At 42.1% G+C, this 17,537-nt stretch overlaps 1 protein-coding gene across 1 annotated transcript in view; it reads left to right on the top strand.

The window, feature by feature from the left end:
* lamc3 (laminin, gamma 3) overlaps window positions 1–17,303 on the top strand; it is a 131,429-nt gene extending 114,126 nt beyond the window's left edge. The window contains exons 18-28 of the mRNA XM_080476718.1: window positions 242–422; window positions 1,511–1,758; window positions 4,665–4,741; window positions 5,070–5,204; window positions 8,976–9,186; window positions 9,685–9,831; window positions 11,464–11,566; window positions 11,932–12,134; window positions 13,426–13,566; window positions 13,692–13,791; window positions 15,366–17,303. Coding sequence (XP_080332844.1) covers window positions 242–422; window positions 1,511–1,758; window positions 4,665–4,741; window positions 5,070–5,204; window positions 8,976–9,186; window positions 9,685–9,831; window positions 11,464–11,566; window positions 11,932–12,134; window positions 13,426–13,566; window positions 13,692–13,791; window positions 15,366–15,628 — 1,809 coding nt within the window. The 3' untranslated portion in view covers window positions 15,629–17,303. The remainder of the gene's footprint in view (window positions 1–241; window positions 423–1,510; window positions 1,759–4,664; window positions 4,742–5,069; window positions 5,205–8,975; window positions 9,187–9,684; window positions 9,832–11,463; window positions 11,567–11,931; window positions 12,135–13,425; window positions 13,567–13,691; window positions 13,792–15,365) is intronic.
* The last annotated feature ends 234 nt before the right edge of the window (window positions 17,304–17,537 follow it).

The raw sequence follows: 17,537 nt of genomic DNA on the forward strand, positions 1-17,537 counted from the left end.
CATTGCTTTTGTTGAAATACTACATTTTGATGTTTTGGCGTACCAAGAATCAGAGTCCTATCTCAATCCCGGCATCCGAATAAATAAATACAAATCTGGATAGAGAGATGCTTTGTGGCTGTGTTTGTTGTTGCGGCAGCAGCTTCACGTTCTTTTTTTTGGGGGGGTGGGGGGTGGTCCTCCCAAAAAAACCCTGTTTTCTCAATGACACCGCCAGTGACTAATGTTGATGCTATTACAGGCAGAGGAGCTAAGGACTCGTCTGCAGGATTTGGAGAAGCTTCTGGCTCACTTTGATTGCCGAGGTAGATTTGGGAAGCGTCCCCACCTCCTGAAGTATCACGCGGCCGGGCTTTCTGAGCATGAGCACCAGGGGGAGGACACTCTACCCAACGCTCTGGAGGATTTTCTGGCCTTCCAAGGTAACAGCGAGCCAAAAGCCAAGATAATTCCCCTGTCGCACTTTCTGATGTTTCCTGTGTGGTCATGACAACTCGGCTGAGTCTCCCAGCAGCTCGCTTACGTGTCGCAACTATATTTTGGCTGTGAGTTGGAAACATGCCAGATCAGCACGCAGCAGGACCAGAGGCAGACAGATGTGACGTGAAACCACCGTTGGCATTCTTGCAAATGGCCCGCCGCCTCAGTCTTAAGTCTCCTCGGCGTGACGCCGTCACAGACGCAACGTAACAAAGCGATTAAATCAGGAGCCAGGCAACAATACAAACCTCTCCCAATTACTTTAACACAATGCTGATATATCCTCATTATCTTTGGAGGGGAAAAGGCTTACAGGCTCAGCTGCACAGGCCAAATGGAGACAAATCATAACAATATAGAACAAGGCGCCGCACGACCAACTTAATCCCTATTTATATGACAGGCGGTGCATCTCTAATCCCTGGTTTATTATGATTATTGTTGCAATCATGATAAGAGTTGTCTAACTATCCCTCTCCCGACACCCACGCGATACACAGACGGAGCTACAAGCCATGTTCTTCAAGGCACTGGGTGGCCTCGTAATGATTTAATGAGGACGTGGGAGTGACGGAGTCACTGTGTGGGCATTCGGATGCCAAAGAGCTCACATCGGGGGCACATGCACACCCTTATTATCTCTCATTATGTGAGTCGCAAACGCACGGAATCCAGCGACGTGTGTCACAAACGGTGCGGCAGCCCAGATCTGTTCTTCTAATTGTATTGAACTGCCTCCGCTTGGATTAGAAACTCCACAGATTACAAAGTGAGAATAACAAAGGTGTTAGTATCTGGACAGAATCACAAATGCTTTTGTAGTCTTTTTGTTTTTTTTTCTCTGAGTGCCGACAGACAAGACAGATGAGAGTCCTCACATGAATTAACGTAATAAAAAGAGAGCTGAGACTGAGAGACGTGTCAAACTATGGCTTACGAGCTACAAAGAGTTGGAAGAATGACATTCCTGGTGAGATAATCCATGAAAGATTTAATTTGTTTTTTGTTTTGTTTTTCTTTGTTCTTGCAGAGGCACGGGAAGCCTTCATAAAACAAATTTCTTTGCTGGAAGCTTCTTCGGGCACGCTTTCAGCCCAGCTGCATGACATTACATCTACTTTGAACTGCAGCATCAGCAGCACGACGGAGGAAGAGAGGAAGGAGCTGAGGAAGGATGAAAGAAGCAGGGGTGTGTGTCAAGCCTTCACAGAAACTCTGCTGATGATCGGAACATCTCAGAAGCAGCTGAAACAGGCGACGCTGGACCTCGATAACACAGTGAGTCATTCATACATTCTACCTCCTCAGCATTGTGTTTACATATTGCGGTGTCAAACATGCAACGGCGAGCTCTGAGAAATTATGACATTAACTGCAATATGTTTATTTGACCACCAGGGGCACACTTTGTATCCAGTGGTGAGTCGGTTCAGGTGATCAGGATCACTCCACAGATGTAGAAATGTGTCTACAATAAAGATAATTTCTAGGATTTGACAAGTCGCATACGTTAAACATTGTTGAATGACAATAAAACTATTCTGATCATAATGTAAACTATTCTAGTTTTGAGTTCAGGCTACGTGTGGCCAAATGTTTCATGCCTTCGAAGATGTAAATAGTCTAATAAAAATCCACTTTGATCGATTAGATGTGAAGCATATGGTGAACTGAGGCATAATGTTTAGATTGCAGTTCTTTTATTTAAATTTCAGGTTTGTCATGTGTTGTACAAGGATAGTTTATTAAATGTGAACTTCTTAATGAAATAATTTCATTTTGCTGCACAAAAACAAAGACAGACATGTAGAGTTCCAGTTATTTATACAATATATTGCTATTATTTACTGGTCTTGAGATCAAGTTGCGCTTTATGTGCCCCTTAAGTAAAATGAGATTTACACCCCTGAGATGCATGAAGTTATTACACATAGAATATAGATTTATTTAGAATTTTTGACTTCACAGGGTGTTTTTTTTTTTTAATTTTCACTTATGTATCATGTGGGAAATGTCAAATAATAAATGTAAGCAATGTTTTTTTGTTGTTGTGAGATTTCACACCGCTTGCAAACACCCACAGTGGACTTCTTAATAACTTCTCGTCAGTGACTTCATTGCAAGCTCATCTGCTCCAGGAAAGACAGGCATCCAAATAGTGAGGCTGGTGTCAAATTACAAACACTTGAAGCCGCAGGCTGGCAGGCTCCATGCCGTTAAAAGTGGAGCGTTCAATGAAAAGTGGGTTTAAAGAGAGGGGCCTCCTTGAAGAGACAGACGCTGAAACTGCACGGTTTAGTGGCGGCAGTAAAAGTCACACTTGAGGACATCAGAAGTGTGAATCTCAAAAAGTTCCTGCACTGGCTTTTCCGAATATATAGCATATGTTTTATAAAACCACTAAAAATCTGGCTCAATAGGCCCCCCGTTTAAGATTCCGCATCAATTGACCATGTTGACTCCTTTTCAAGCCAAGGTCGGCGTTCCTTCAATTGTATCTCCACTCCTTCATTTCGGCTGCATCAGCAGATCAATACATCAAGCTCCATTCACTGAGAGATGGATAAGTGACTTTATAACAGATACTGAATTTGCTAAATAAAGAACTTAATAATCAGCAAAGTCCGGTCAATAGAAGGTCATCAAGTAGTGGTCTAAGAGCACGGGGAGCATCTCTATATCGATCTCCTGAAGGGGAATAAAGGACAGACGCTGTGGTGGACTAAGACATGCCACCGGATCACACTGGACGACTGGCAAAAGTCCTACTTACGAGTCCAATAGAGAGACAGTGACGGGCACAAGAGGGTGTACGTAAGGAGACTGACAGATGGTGCTGCGGGGAAACAAAGGTGAACGTATTCTCATTCGAGTCTATTCTGGAGTTGGACACTTTGCATTGCGGCAACTCTTTGTCTTCTGGACAGAAAATGATTCATCCTGCAGAAGGATAATGAACCCAAACACTCCTCAAAGTTGTATAAGAACGACTTGAAGACCAAGAGAGAAACTGCAGCCATGAACTTGCCTATATAAAACCTGACCGCAACTCCATTGAACCTCCATGATGGCTGAGAACATTTCTTTTTACGGGTTATCGCCGTAGTGTGCGGAGATAATACAGGTTATCAGCTTTAGCACAAAGGAGTGTTCACAGCTTGAACGCGTGCTGTCATTACAGCAAAAAAAAAAAGTGTGTGGGGGGGGGCATGCTGTTATTGCAAGTAACATGATTGATTGCTTGTCATTATTGTGGGAGGCTGCAGTTTACTACGCTTGGCGGTGCTCCGTCGTAGAGATACACAAAGATTCCCCAAAGCAAAACAATATTTCACCCCCCCCCCCTCCCGCCTGTACCTCACTCACACCAGCACTGAGTGGCAAACGCCTGCCTGCAAAAAGAAAATCCAGGAGGCGTTTGATGGACGCTAAAATTAACAACTTGTTCTTCACACGCCGGGAGGCTTTTCACTGTCTCTCCTCGACGCTTGTGCGAATCTATTATGGATACTCCTGGCATGTTATTCGGGTATGGTGAGATGAGAAGGCCTGTTTTTTCCAATATATAGCTTCCTATTTTTTGATTACGTGTCCCTGCGTGTCCGCGCAAACACATTGTGTTTTCATCGTTCTTATCGCCCGGGTAAGCCTGAAGCAGCGGAAATTTAATTCCACATTAATAAGCCGAGCCAGCCGCTGAAAATGAAGAAATAACACTTGTGTTTCTATTGTAGATTCAGTTTGTCCTGTTGGATTTGCCTTTTGTCAAATTAAATGTCACTTTTGGAATGGGGCTGAAATGTAAACGCATTACATTAATCGGAATCAAACTTCAGGGGATACGTCTGCTTTTTTTATATGCCCCTACTTTGAACTCTTTTTGATTGCATATATTTATGTGAAAGGCTCATTATATTAGTTTTATTGTTTGCAAAGCCAAAATCCCTATGACCGTTTCTTTTTTTAATTTCATAAAAAAAAATTTTTTGATTGTTTCTGGAATATACAAACACATGAATGTGGTAAACAGCCCATGTCAATAAAGTAAATACCCAGTCAACTAGAGTGTGAAAAATCCCTTAATTATTACAATATGGGGACTTCAGTTCATGTGATTTATTTGAACCTGTCAAAACCTGACGTGTGCCTCTTTCTTTTCTCGCCGTGTGACGTATTTTTCACAGATCATTCCTTTTGATTTGGTGTCAGGACCGAACAAGTGGAGCAACATGGTCAATGAATCACAGGTCCTGATGAAGAGGTGAGTCAGGCCGATGGCATAAAAAGCGGCCGGGCCACTGCGGTGATCGGTTTCGGATTTGATTTCACCCGGCTTCCCTTTTTTTTTTCTTCTTAAACCCGCTTTGCGGTCACACCGCGTTGAGTCGATGCCGTCGGTTTTGTCGTACTATTACATGGCGGTCGTAGAAATCTGAACTGGACATAAGAGTCGTCGGTGGAAGTCATCGATACTCAGATCCATTTCACCTCCCCTCGGGCTGATGCAGGCCGCGGAATTTATTTGACTTTTCTCGCTTTCGTCTAAACTTGTTCTCCCATCCCCCCCCCCCCCCCCCCCCCTTGCGCAGCCACGAAGAGGCGGCGGACCACATTGAGGCCGTCGCCGCCAGGGCCTTATCGGCTTCGAAGCAGACGTTCAGCCTCCTGATGGATCTACTGCAGGACAACTCCACCGAGGAGTACATCAGGAACCTGACCAGGCAGTACGCTCAGAAAACGCACACCAGACAAACAAAATCCTTCATGTGAATGCTCACACGCACATAAAGCATTTTTTTTTTTTTCTATTACTGATTGTCAAGATGTTCTTGGATTATTATGTTTTCGACAGTGTATTTCTAACAAAGTGCACCTATCCCAGTGTTACAGCTCGCCGTCCTCCTCTTTGCAGCCGGCTTTTAAAGCACACTGGAGTTAAGGAGTAAGACATTTAGCCACAGGGGGACAGCTTCTCTCCACTGTAAGCCTATTGCTTTCTTGGATTTGCCGCACGCTCGCTGCATCTCCTAGCGTGTGATTGCTCTGAGGATTATCCCGAATGCTAGACGGAATGATGCAAAAAGCCCTCCGGTGGCCATGATGAGAGCAAGAAGCGAGCGGCTCAAAATTGATTACCCCTTCTAACAGTAGTCTGGCTGATTCAGGAGACTTCTGTTCATCTTCGGAGCGCGGCCGCATGCCAGCGTGTGCATGTGTCACTTCGGAGGATGCAAACTGAGCAGTTTATGCACAGATGGGCGGCATTAAATTGCATTTCCCACAAAAATGTTCCCCTATGTATTCATGCTTAAGCATATCAGGAGCATTTTATTGGCAGGAACTATACAACCTGTTGCTGACGAACGCATTTAACACATATGATTGCTTTGTAGATTAATATTTCAGATAATAGATTTGACTCCACACTGAGCTGATCAGCAGTAGTTCTCCGTCGGTCATTTCTTCTCCGACCGCAGCCTCAAAGCAGTGAGTTCACTGGTGTACAGCTGTATACTACTGCAGCAAGGCAATAACTTAAATCAGCAAAGATCAGTAAAAGTAATATTTTCAGACGGGGTTACCTTTTGAAAGATTGTTCCCAATTTTTATTTTATTTTTTTAAGCTTTTGAAAACTAATAAAAAATGCAGGGTATAGTTGAGGCCCCGGGTCATCTTAGCAAAAAAAAAAAGTTTCTCCGAACTTTTAAAAAAAAGTCCCATTGCACTAAAAAATATGTTTTTCGTCCAATTTTTTATATGAGACTTGGAGGTTTGGCCTTTAATATGCGGAGTAATGTATTTCCAGAGTTTCAGACTCGCAGGTTGTTTTTATGTTTATTGGCTCATAGCAGATTTTGTTTTGTTTTGTTTTTTTATTAATTTTTGGGAGAAAACATATTTTCATCATGAAAAATATTTTATGGGAATTTGAAGATCGAGATGAAAAAGTGCTTGAATGAGTTATGAGGAAAATAAAAATAATAAATCACATAAACCGCAAATACGTTAAATGTATCCATAGAAATAAAGTAGTTATATTTTGTGTGAAGATAATATAAGATTTAAAGTTTAAAATCTCGGTTCATAAAACAGCCTAATGGTAATTCTTACATATTCTTTTTTGGGTTAGGGTTAGGGTTAGGGTTAGGGTTAGGGTGGAAACCCTCGCACACACTAAGGGAGAACATGCAAACTCCACACAGAAAGTATATGAACCCACGATATTCTTGCTGTGAGGTGCAGCTCACAATTTCATTCAATATTCTTTTCCCTTCTTCACCCAAACTTTAAAACTAACCTGAGCTTCATAATATGTAAAAAAAAAAAAAAATTTACTTTCTTGGTGAATCAGTTTGTCAATCTAATGATCAATATAATATGATAAAATTCTACTGCAAAGAAAATAATGTGGGTTTTTTTAATGAGTGTATTGCAAGTATGTGCATGAGAATATCAGATGTATTGACAATATATACTACCCACATATTCCTCTACTTTTGTGCGTAGTGTGGTATATTTGCACATATGCATCACTGGGATATTTTCTTTTCTGATGAACAAGATTGTGTAGATAGTTTTAACCAGTTTAGTTTCTCCCAGTGGTGATTTTCTTTTTTAACATGCAAGCACAGGGTTTCATACGCGTACGTACAAATACGCCAAAACGCTCATTTAATGTACATTTCACATCTCAGAAAGCAAAGCATGAACTCCCTCGCCATTCTTACAACAACTTATAAGAAAACCTTGTGAAGTTTGTTCTCTCATGAGTCCGTTTCTTGTTGGAACATTGGAGGCTTGTGTATTTATATAAGCAGTGTTGAAGGTGAGCTGCTCGGCTCAATCAGCAGAGCTGCGTGCGATTGACTGTGGACGTATGAATATGAATTATGTCTGTGAAAGAAGGCGAAGGTGTAGAAGTGCATCCAATCACTGGTGTTATTTCTTTTGAAATATCTCATTTTGATCACTGTAAATTACTAGTTTGTGGTTTACTTACGCAGACGAGAGTTTAAAATACATTTTAGCTCGAGGCTGCGAATGCACGCTACCGAGTGGCCTAGTTGTTTTCAGGTTTGCCGCAGCGGTTATATTGGGAGCAAAAACACTTCAAAGCACAATGTTCCGGCGTTCTGTCGTCATTCCAGACATGCAAAATGTGTTATTGTGTGAGTGAATGATGTTTAGCAGCCAGTCAGAACCACATGTTCATGTTGTTCACACAGAAATTGAAGAGAGCGAGAGCGAGAGCGAGAGCGAGAGCGAGAGCGAGAGCGAGAGAGAGAAAACAATCATGTGACTCAGGCTGTGATTTTGTGTGTGTGTGTGTGTGTGTGTGTGTGTGTGTGTGTGTGTGTGTGTGTGTGTGTGTGTGTGTGTGTGTGTGTGTGTGTGTGTGTGTGTGTGTGTGTGTGTGTGTGTGTGTGTGTGTGTGTGTGTGTGTGTGTGTGTGTGTCTGTTCTGCCGAGGAAAACAGACTGGGTATTACTGCAGCTGGAGAGGTGATAAAATGGCACTTTAGCATCCATTGCACCATGCCTAACACTTTTTTTTATGAATTCATCATGCTTTCTTTCTACAATGTCGACTTCTCTTTACTCCTCTTTACTCACTCATAACAAGCTCCACTGCCTTGTTCCGGGACTTATATTGACTTTGATATGCCAGTTAGAATTGTCTATGATATCGTATTGAACTCTTCCCGCTGCAGAACACACACACTCACACACACACACACACACGTGCAAGACGATAATGATTTTTTTTGTAGTGTGGCCTGTGTTCACTATTAAATAACTTGTCCAGAAGTAATGTGAGCAGGTAGAATTTCTGCAGTTTTTGTGGCTATTTAAATTGCGGTTAGGCGGCATATTTTAGATTCTTTTCTGGATGTGACGTTCATCCTTCGCCTCCTGTCGTTACTACAATAGGACCGCCAAATATATCTGGTTTTAAGGCGACGTCCCTTTCCTTGGAGAAATCGAGTCGCTTCCATTCCAGTTTGTCAATGATTTCCAATAAAAGAGGGTGAAGATTCAAGGATATACGTACGTATATGTACGTATAAAGCAAATGACAAACATGTGCAGTGAGAGAGGTAATAAAATCAAATAAAAAGCAGTCAAATAAAATAGATATGGGCATGAGATTGTACGTGAGCAGCATTAAAACTATTAAAACAATTAAAAGTGACATTTCTTTTGAGTTCAGTAGTCTGATGTACCCTAGGAAAAATCTGTTTCTCAGCCTGTCTGTTCCTGTTTGTCTGTCCAAAGTCTTTGTTTTTCTTTTTTTTTTTCCCTGTACTTCTCCTTAAGTAGAGAATGTTAGTACTTTTGACACATCTGCTAATTTTCAGCGGGTCGTACAACAGTGGCGTCGAGTCATAAATCAAATGAGCACAAAACACTCGTATTTTAATAAAAAAAAAAAAAAAAAAAACACAGAATTTGTCTTTTTACTTCCTTTGTTTTGCCTCTTTTTTCCACTCCAGAATAACACAAATGCAGCGGCAGAAGGAAAACCTGGCGGTGCAGCTGAACGACACAGTGGCCAAACAGTCGGCCCTGAAGGAAGGAAGCGCCGGTTTGCAGGTTGCCCTGGGAAATATCACATCATCCTTACATCAGCTCGCTCTGATGGATGCCGGCCCATCAGCCAAGGCCAACCAAACACACACGCCTCCAACCAACCGCACAGCCGAGGTGAGTTTAGACGCTACCTGCGCTGAGCAAGTAGAATTTGTAGAAGTGTTATCTCGCATTATGGACGAACGAGTGAATCGTTTTGTTGTTGCTCGGAGCCGGAGCGATGGCAGCGCATATTAAATAAGAAAACGACTGTGGGTTCATTAGGCGAGATTCACACGGGGAGTCAGGTCTTTAGCAGGCTTGTGGAGTGTGGAGATTCTTTTTTTTTTTTTTTTTGGTCTTGATTTAACTTTTGGCGAGAGGAGGAGAGTGGGCACGGGGAGGGGAGATTCTGGCAGATTTTGTATTTCTGCGCGTGTGTGTGTTGCGCCAGAGGAGGGCAATTAAACCACTGCAGCATGTCTGATCAGACAAACCACTGTAAAATGACACACAAATAGGTTAATGTGCCCTGTGTAAAACAATATGTATCAAATTCCCAAACGAAATGGATTCTTTGGGATTATATTCTTGTTTTTTGTTATTTTTTTCATACTTTTGCATTCTGCTCAGTGGGCCGACGACTTGGTGAGACAGACAGAGGAGCTGGACAAGGAAATTCAATACGGAGATAATCTTGTTGATAAAATCAAAGAGGAGACGCAACCCTTGATCCAGACGGTCGGTAAAAACATGCAGGTCATGGAAGATATCCACAAGGTAATTAGTGCTAATGTTTGATTTTTTTACTCTCTCTCTCTCTCTCTCTCTCTTTTTCTCAAAGCTTCATGTAAAACTTTTAGTCACGCTACTTACTTAATAATGCCGTTTCTGCCCTTTTCTTTTTACACTCAAGTGTTTTCGTTTTAGAAAAGTTTCCTGTTCACATGTAAACGGCAGAAATGCTTAAAAACGGCGCAGTTAACATGTAGGGCCACTAGTGGCCGCTGTTGGTTTGTTTTGGCATGAAACCGCAAAGTCATGCTCGCGGAGAACAAAACGCTAGAAACCAACTGTCAACTATAAAACCGACAAATCTTTCCACCACACATCGAGTGTGTGGGTCCAAGAGTTAAACCTGAATCGATAATACAAATATGAAGGCTGCCGCTTGTTCTTGAGCATTTTCACGACTAGGATGGTTTAAACTTTTTTTAATTGAGTGTTTTTCTTTTCCTCAGCTCATTTTTCTTTGTCTAAAGAGGCTGCGTATGACTTATTAATTTCCCGCTGTCAGTATTAATCGTAGCTTGAGTGTGTGTCCTCTTGGCTACATTGTTCTCTTCAATATCTTGTTCTTCAGTGTAATTCATGACTCACATTCAACAGAATCCCAAGAAGCATGAAACGAGAACACTATGTTAGCGTCACTAATCTTTTAAAACAGAATAACTTTTGTTTCAGGGTTTTTACAGTTAAAAACATGAAATATCCTCAGATTTATTCAAGTCAAGGTTTCATTTTATCTCTTGGCAGTTTAGAGTCTTCAATGTACCTCAAAGGTGCGTTTGTTTTTTAAGGTGCACACACAGGATTAACAACTCAATACAGAAAGGCCACAAAGCCCAGACCAGAGCAGCAACATATCAAAGTGAAGTCTCGTCTTACACTATATTGAGATTATTTAAGGAGTCTGCACCCCCTCGCTCTTTGGCCCTTCTGTAGTGGCTCTCTGAATTACACCTAAATAAACTTTTCATCTTGTTTTCCCTTTATTAATGCACACAGCGTCATTTTCAAAAGAGCTTTTAGGTTTTGGGGGGATTAAAATGGAAATGTCACACTTAAAACTGCTTAAAAAAAAACAAAGTCATAAAAAACCCAGGTAAAAAGTCAAAATTGTGAAAAAAAAATAACAAATTGGGGAAAAAAAAGGTTGAAACCTTTAAAGTCCCATACAAATTAGCTGAAAATGTATTGAAATGTTTAAAATCCCAAATTGTAATTGAAACTTCATTAATGCAAAAAAGGTTAACGTGTTTTAAGGCTCCAGTTAAATCTGATTTGGTGGAATGTGACAAAAAAACGGCTCTTTTGGTCATGAAGGATGCAGACTCCTCGGGTATTCTAATATGCCCAATGTAAATCTACCATGATTTCCCAACTTGAAATATGCACTGATACATTAATGTAGTCATGCTGCGTGACTTTCAATGATCTCAGCAGCCGTCTGCCACTGCGCTGGTCTTCAAACGGGTCCGACTGGCGATCACTTCAAATGCCACTTTCCGGATTGTGTCCTTGAAATACACACTTTTCTTTATCTTTAGTTTTTTTTGCTAAATGTTACATGCCTTGAATATATTTCCCACCACTGACAATGCATTTCCTCCCACTTGTGTCTCCATGAAGCTGCATGCCCGTGCCGAAGGAGCAAAGGTTGTGGCTTTGTCGTCCGTGGTGACGGGAAAAGAGGTGGAATCAGAAGCCATCGTCCTGCACAGACAGCTTGAAAGTGAGTCTCTATTTATTTGTCTTGCATCACTGTTTTTGTTAAATGTCAACTGAATTATTCTACTTAAATTGAAATGTCAAGTGCTCAAACTGAAGGAAAAAAAAAGATGAAAGAAAGCGTAAGCGCTGCAGACTGAAGTATTACTATAATAAATATGTCATCGCTGTTGGAATGTTTTGATCTGTTTGTCATGTATTGAGTGCAACAGGAGCTCGCGGAGAATATGTATTAAGTTGGGTTTTTTTTTTTCCAAACATACGCTTTATGACGGTAAATTAATTACCAGGCATTAAGCATTGAATGTTTCGAGTCGTAAATTGTGGAGTTCATTAAAGTGATCCTAACTCCGCACTCTGAAACTCCAGACATGGTGGCGGAGTGGCCTCGACGGCAGAGCCAGACCAAGGCCGCCATGAAGAAAGAGAAGCCGCTGGAGGAAAAGGTTTTAGCGGACGTCAGGAGGAAGGTCTCGCAGATTGAAAACATGATAAAACCCGCGAGAGAAACCTCCGGCTTGTCAAGGAACGCTTCAAGGGAAGCACAGCTGACGGCGAACGCCGTGGCGAAGGTACGAGTGCCTGCTTTGACTGACCGCCTGGTCAGTGAGGACACAGTGAAGATACAGATTTAGTTTAGAAATGACAGACGTGAATCTCATGTTGTGAGTCTACCGGTCAGCAGTGTTGACCGTCTGTCGCTTACGTCATATCACTGCGAGCAGAATGAAATTCCTTTCTCTGGAGCCAAATTCCTTTATTTTATTGAAAATGACTTATTTTCTGTACTTTTTTTTCCCCCTCCAATCTATAACCTCCAAAGTTTATTTATTCATTGTGTTGTTTCTCTACTTCCAGCAAATGTCAGTCAATATTATTTCTTTGCTTTGTTCTTAGGTCAGAGCGAGGTTATTCTATTAGGATTTCTTCAGTTTCCAACCACAGCTGCGCGTTTGCTTCTCCTCATCAAACGAGATCTGTATCTGACCTGTATTTAAAAAAAAAGAGAAGAGGAAGAAGACTGAGGGGGGAATAAAAGGAGCACAGCTTTTAAAAATTTCGCTGTGCCGCTTCCTCCGGCGCGGATTTGTCGTGTCACTCTCATTGTTGCATCATTCGACTTGACCGTTCAGAGAGCAGATAGTTTTGGGATTCGGTACCACGTGTGACCGAGGCCTGGGTCTGGACTGCAAAATTCGGTATTGCAACGTTCGTAAAAAAGAAAACAACACAAACACCAGAAATTAGGAATTTCATAAAGAGTCCTTAAGCAAAGCCTCATTAAAGAGGGAGGTAGGTGGTGCAGCAACATAACAGGCCCCATCTCCCCTGGTCTGGAGTTTGGTTCTGGCGGGGTTGGAGGAGGTGTTGGAGTTTGGTTCTTGGGGGGGTGGAGGAGGTGTTGGAGTTTGGTTCTTGCGGGGTTGGAGGAGGTGTTGGAGTTTGGTTCTGGCGGGGTTGGAGGAGGTGTTGGAGTTTGGTTCTTGGGGGGGTGGAGGAGGTGTCGGTGTGCAGAGTGTGTGTTCTGGTTTGTCGTTGGCCGAGTGCGGAGTTCTTTGAGGTGGGGTGGGGTTTGGCGATTACATCATCGGCTTCAGCAAAAATGTGCGTCTTTGCTCGTCCACGCGTCTTAAAATTTCCCCACTCTCGAACCCGTTCTCGAAACATCGGCGTCTTCAGGCTCCGTGTGGATGATCGGACAAAAATGAGATGAAACGGCGTTGTCGTGTGAACATCGCCCGAGCGTTGCGATATGAGTTGTAACTATTTAGAATGTTTTCGTAGTAGTATAGTCAGTCACGATGTGCTGCGTTTAACTGTTCAGCTTTGTGCTTTCCTCTATTTTATTTTCCTCTTCTTCAGGCATCCAAAGCAATCCTGACCCAGGCCAAGCACACCAGGACTGCATCTGCTCACCTTGGCTCACATTTAGACGCCGCTCTGCAGCAGCTGTCTGCGCAGGAGCTGCTAACCGACAGAGCAAACTCCCAGCTCGCCTCAGGGGTACTTACCACAGTCATTTTCACATTCAAACAGTGAAGTCTCTGCATATTGATCCATTCTTCCAGTGTGCGACTCAAAAGACTGTTTCTAGAGTATGTCTCCTTTTTTTTTTCCCCCACTCCGAGGGCGAGGTCTCCCTGACCGGCGTAAAGCACGATATGGAGGCAGCTAAGCTCCAGCTCGAGGCCTATTCCGTGGCACTAACCGAGCTAATCAGCAAGATTGGTAAGTCTCGCTCAAAAATGATTTTTATTGTCGCTTCTCTGTCGCCTTCTGCGTCGATAAAATCCAATAATCTAAATGCCAGATCGCCAAACAGCTCAGTGCTTGTTAAAGGCTCATTTAACATGGAAACGGTCCCGGGGAAAACAGAAAGAACTGCTGTTCATGAGGAATAGAAAGCGGATTTTCAAACTGCGAGAGGATGAACCCTTCCCTGACAAAGATGTCTGACGCAAAGTACTGATTATTTTCCCCTTGAATACGAGACTTTGGGAGGGGGTGGTGTTATATGTCACTGCTGAGAGGTCACCACTGTCTCTAAACAAGGCCCACAACCACAAGCGGTTCCTCGGGGGCCTAAAATAATTTGCCCAAAGGGATCACTTAAAGTAGCTTGATTAATAAGATATACTTGTTAACATCTGTTGGGATCTATCGGTAATAGAAACCGTTCTTCCTGGGCGAGTTGCTCTATCAGAACTGGGACTTTCATTTTCCACTGAAAAAGTTTCTCAGTGCATCAGGTGGAAACAGCAACAGGTGAGAGCTTCTTGTTTAGCCCCTATTCTGTACGGTTATGTGGAAAACACGGAAAATATACTTTTCATATCGCAGTCTTTGGCGTCACCTCAGTGTTAAACATGTGATAATGGATTCCTGCACTAATGCTGGGGTTATTTTCACATCTCAAAGTGCTTCACACAGTCACACTGCCTTATTCCCAGACATACGCAACTGTCAGTATAACAAATCAAATACAAAAACTAAACAAACATGTATGTACAAACGTGTATGTCTAATTAAGACAGGTTTCAAAACACACATGAGGATATTCTGCTTTATTAAATGTTTCTGTCATGAAGCACAGAAATGTCAGAGAAGCTTTATTCGGTTTTTATTCACCCAAAACGAGGAATTCTCTCCCAGTTTGTGTTCGCCAGACTCCATCTGTCACCCTTTTAAAAAAGCAGCTTTTTAGTATCGTCATTAACGTTTTCTTTCTGCGTAATTTCAACATGGGATAATCTTTATTTTATTTTCATTTGTTTTAAGCTTGATTTTTAATTGTAATGAGCCTCGTTTTTTTTAATAATGAACTGATCTTTGAAGCGAAAGCATTTTGAGCTGCATTTTACATACACTATATATATAATTATCAATTGTAATTAAAACAACAATAATGATAATAATATATAAAGGGTCCGATTACATACATTTATTCAGCTCCCTTTTATTCATGTTTTGGTTGTTTTATTTCTCAGTTTTGTCAATGAATGAAATAAAAAGAAACTAAACTAATATAAAGCCAGAATGGCTGAAAGTTCTACCTTTTACCTTCAAAGCTTATTTCAACATTTTATTAAACCCGTTCTAATATAATATATTGTATAATTTGTAGAACTAACTCTCAAGACAAAGATTTTGCCCTGTGTGGTCAACATGCTCGAATCACGTTAATTCGGTCATCCGGCGGGCCGATACCGATCGTTGGATGTCGGACAGCCGCTAATAGGCCTCGGCCCTAAAAACAAGACCTTTTTCCCGTCTGTTTCACTGCCTTCTTTCTTTCTCTCCAGATGGGAGCGTGCCACTGGAACGATTCGACCGGATCTTGAACGAGACAGCTCGCCGTCTGAGCATGCTGCGTGGGAGCGTGGAGGGCCCGGCGCTCGGCTTCAAGATCCAGAAATTGCATTCGGCTGCCAGGGAACAGCAGAGCCGCATGGCTGCCATGGAACAGGACATACAGGAGATCACCAAGGAGAGAGACAGTCTCAGGGACATTGCCTCGCACCTGCCCGAGTCCTGCCCTCAGGGCGCAGCAGCAGGGAAAGCCTAGATGCTTCGGAGGACGGCGATCACATCCCAGATGAGACGGCTGAACATCAGGGAAGCTTTTGTTCAGAAAAAAGCTTAAAAAAAAAAAAGTCACACAGCATTCCCTCCTTAATCTCCCGTGGTACATTTTTACCGGCGCAGTTCAAACCAAGAAAGCCTCTCTTCACCGTCTCCAATGAATCATACCTAATCTCCCTCCCCCTCATTCACGTTCTCTCACTTTTCAACCGGCCGCACGCAAGCTTCCAATTTTCACCATGAATAATAACCAGCAGTTCTGAACTGCTGGAGTGCACTGTCGAGTTTAGAATAACGCTGATTTTCCTTCGTGGGGGTAAAAGGTGTGTCTGAGTGCTTCTTCAGACTGACACATTCATTTACACTTGAGCTCTTTTTCATCAGCACAGCTTAATTAAAAATTAGTCCTCCTGGTCCCAGTGGGGTTCAGGCCAGGCTTCAGCAGCACATCACCTGTTTTGGGGATTCTCACAGTGCCTACCTCCAAGTTGTTGTTTTTTTTTTGGTTTTGTTTTTACTGCCGCTCTGGCCCCATCTTGTCTTTTGTTTTAGTGTTTAGAGCTTTTTCCAATTCTGATCTTCCCATGAATCACTTAAATCTACATGAATTGATTAAGTGTCAGGTCCAGGTGAGACGCCTTATCTGAGGTTACAACTAACAAATGCACATTCACTGATTATAATCTAATCCAGGTGGTGGCGCTACAGCGGGACTTGTGGGGTCGGGAACATGGAACATGCCCTATTTTGATTTTAGACATTGAAGTGTGTCGTATCGCGATATAGGAGTCAAGCACTGATTACAGGGATTATATATGGTTTACCAGCCATTGTGATGGTTGCTAATGAGTTGAGTCACTGAGTCTGTTTACATAACCATTGAATGAAGTAATTAGATCATTGAAATAATCAGATATGCACTTAAAAAAAAAGGTGATCTTTGTAAAAACTCTGGTTTCAATGTTTCAGTCCAGTGAAGGATTTCTACATACTAAAACTCGAGATCGTTTCAAAACGTCTGGAATTGTCTTGTTGAACATGGTAACATCCACGAGTGTTGATGGTTTTCATTTCATTTACCAGGAAATTTGTCTCCTCTTTATTCCATCGGAGGCTTTTTGCCAACTTTCCACTACTGCATTTCACGTTCGTCTTCCACTCCTGCCGCGACGACGTGCATGTGTGGATGCAATACGGACAAAATTAACCAGATAGACAGGCACGCACACACCAAGACATCGGAGTATTAAGGAGAAAGCCATGTGCAGCTGTTGCTTTCCAATGAATCATGCCGTTTACTTGATCACTTGAATTATCTGATTGAATAATCCACAATACCTGCGCATGTAAACAGGCTCACTGATGCAGTGTCTGTCAAACCATGTTTAAAGTGTGTAAACTCGTCATGTAGAATCCATTATGCAACAAAGCATACTTGAAAGAGCTGTTTTACATAATGCAACTCATTTTACATAATGCATTTCTTTAGTGGACACCGTTGTACAACGGTGTAATATTGTATAACAATGCATAAGGGAAATGAAAAGCGCTACTCGTAGTCCAAAAGAAACGCTTCAAATTGTAAATGGTGTGTGGAATATATCAACAAGCTCAGAAGACAAGAACAATAAAACAGCTTTTCAGCCATTGCAAAAGTCTTTTGTTCAATTTTCTTAAGTTTCCTTTAAAGAGTAATCTCATTTGGGTTTTGCCTTCTACTTTTGAATCAGAAGCAATTGAACGTGCACGTTAAGATTTCACTACGTCGATGTGCTGACGATTCCTCACTGCGAAACAAACATCAACATTGTTTTTGATGAACCGTCCACCAAGATCATCGGTTCAGTAATTCTTCATTACGGCACAACTACCACGATTTGTCCAGCTTCCGA

This window comes from Lipophrys pholis (genome assembly GCF_963383615.2).
Source record: "Lipophrys pholis genome assembly, chromosome: 12".
NCBI lineage: Eukaryota > Metazoa > Chordata > Actinopteri > Blenniiformes > Blenniidae > Lipophrys > Lipophrys pholis.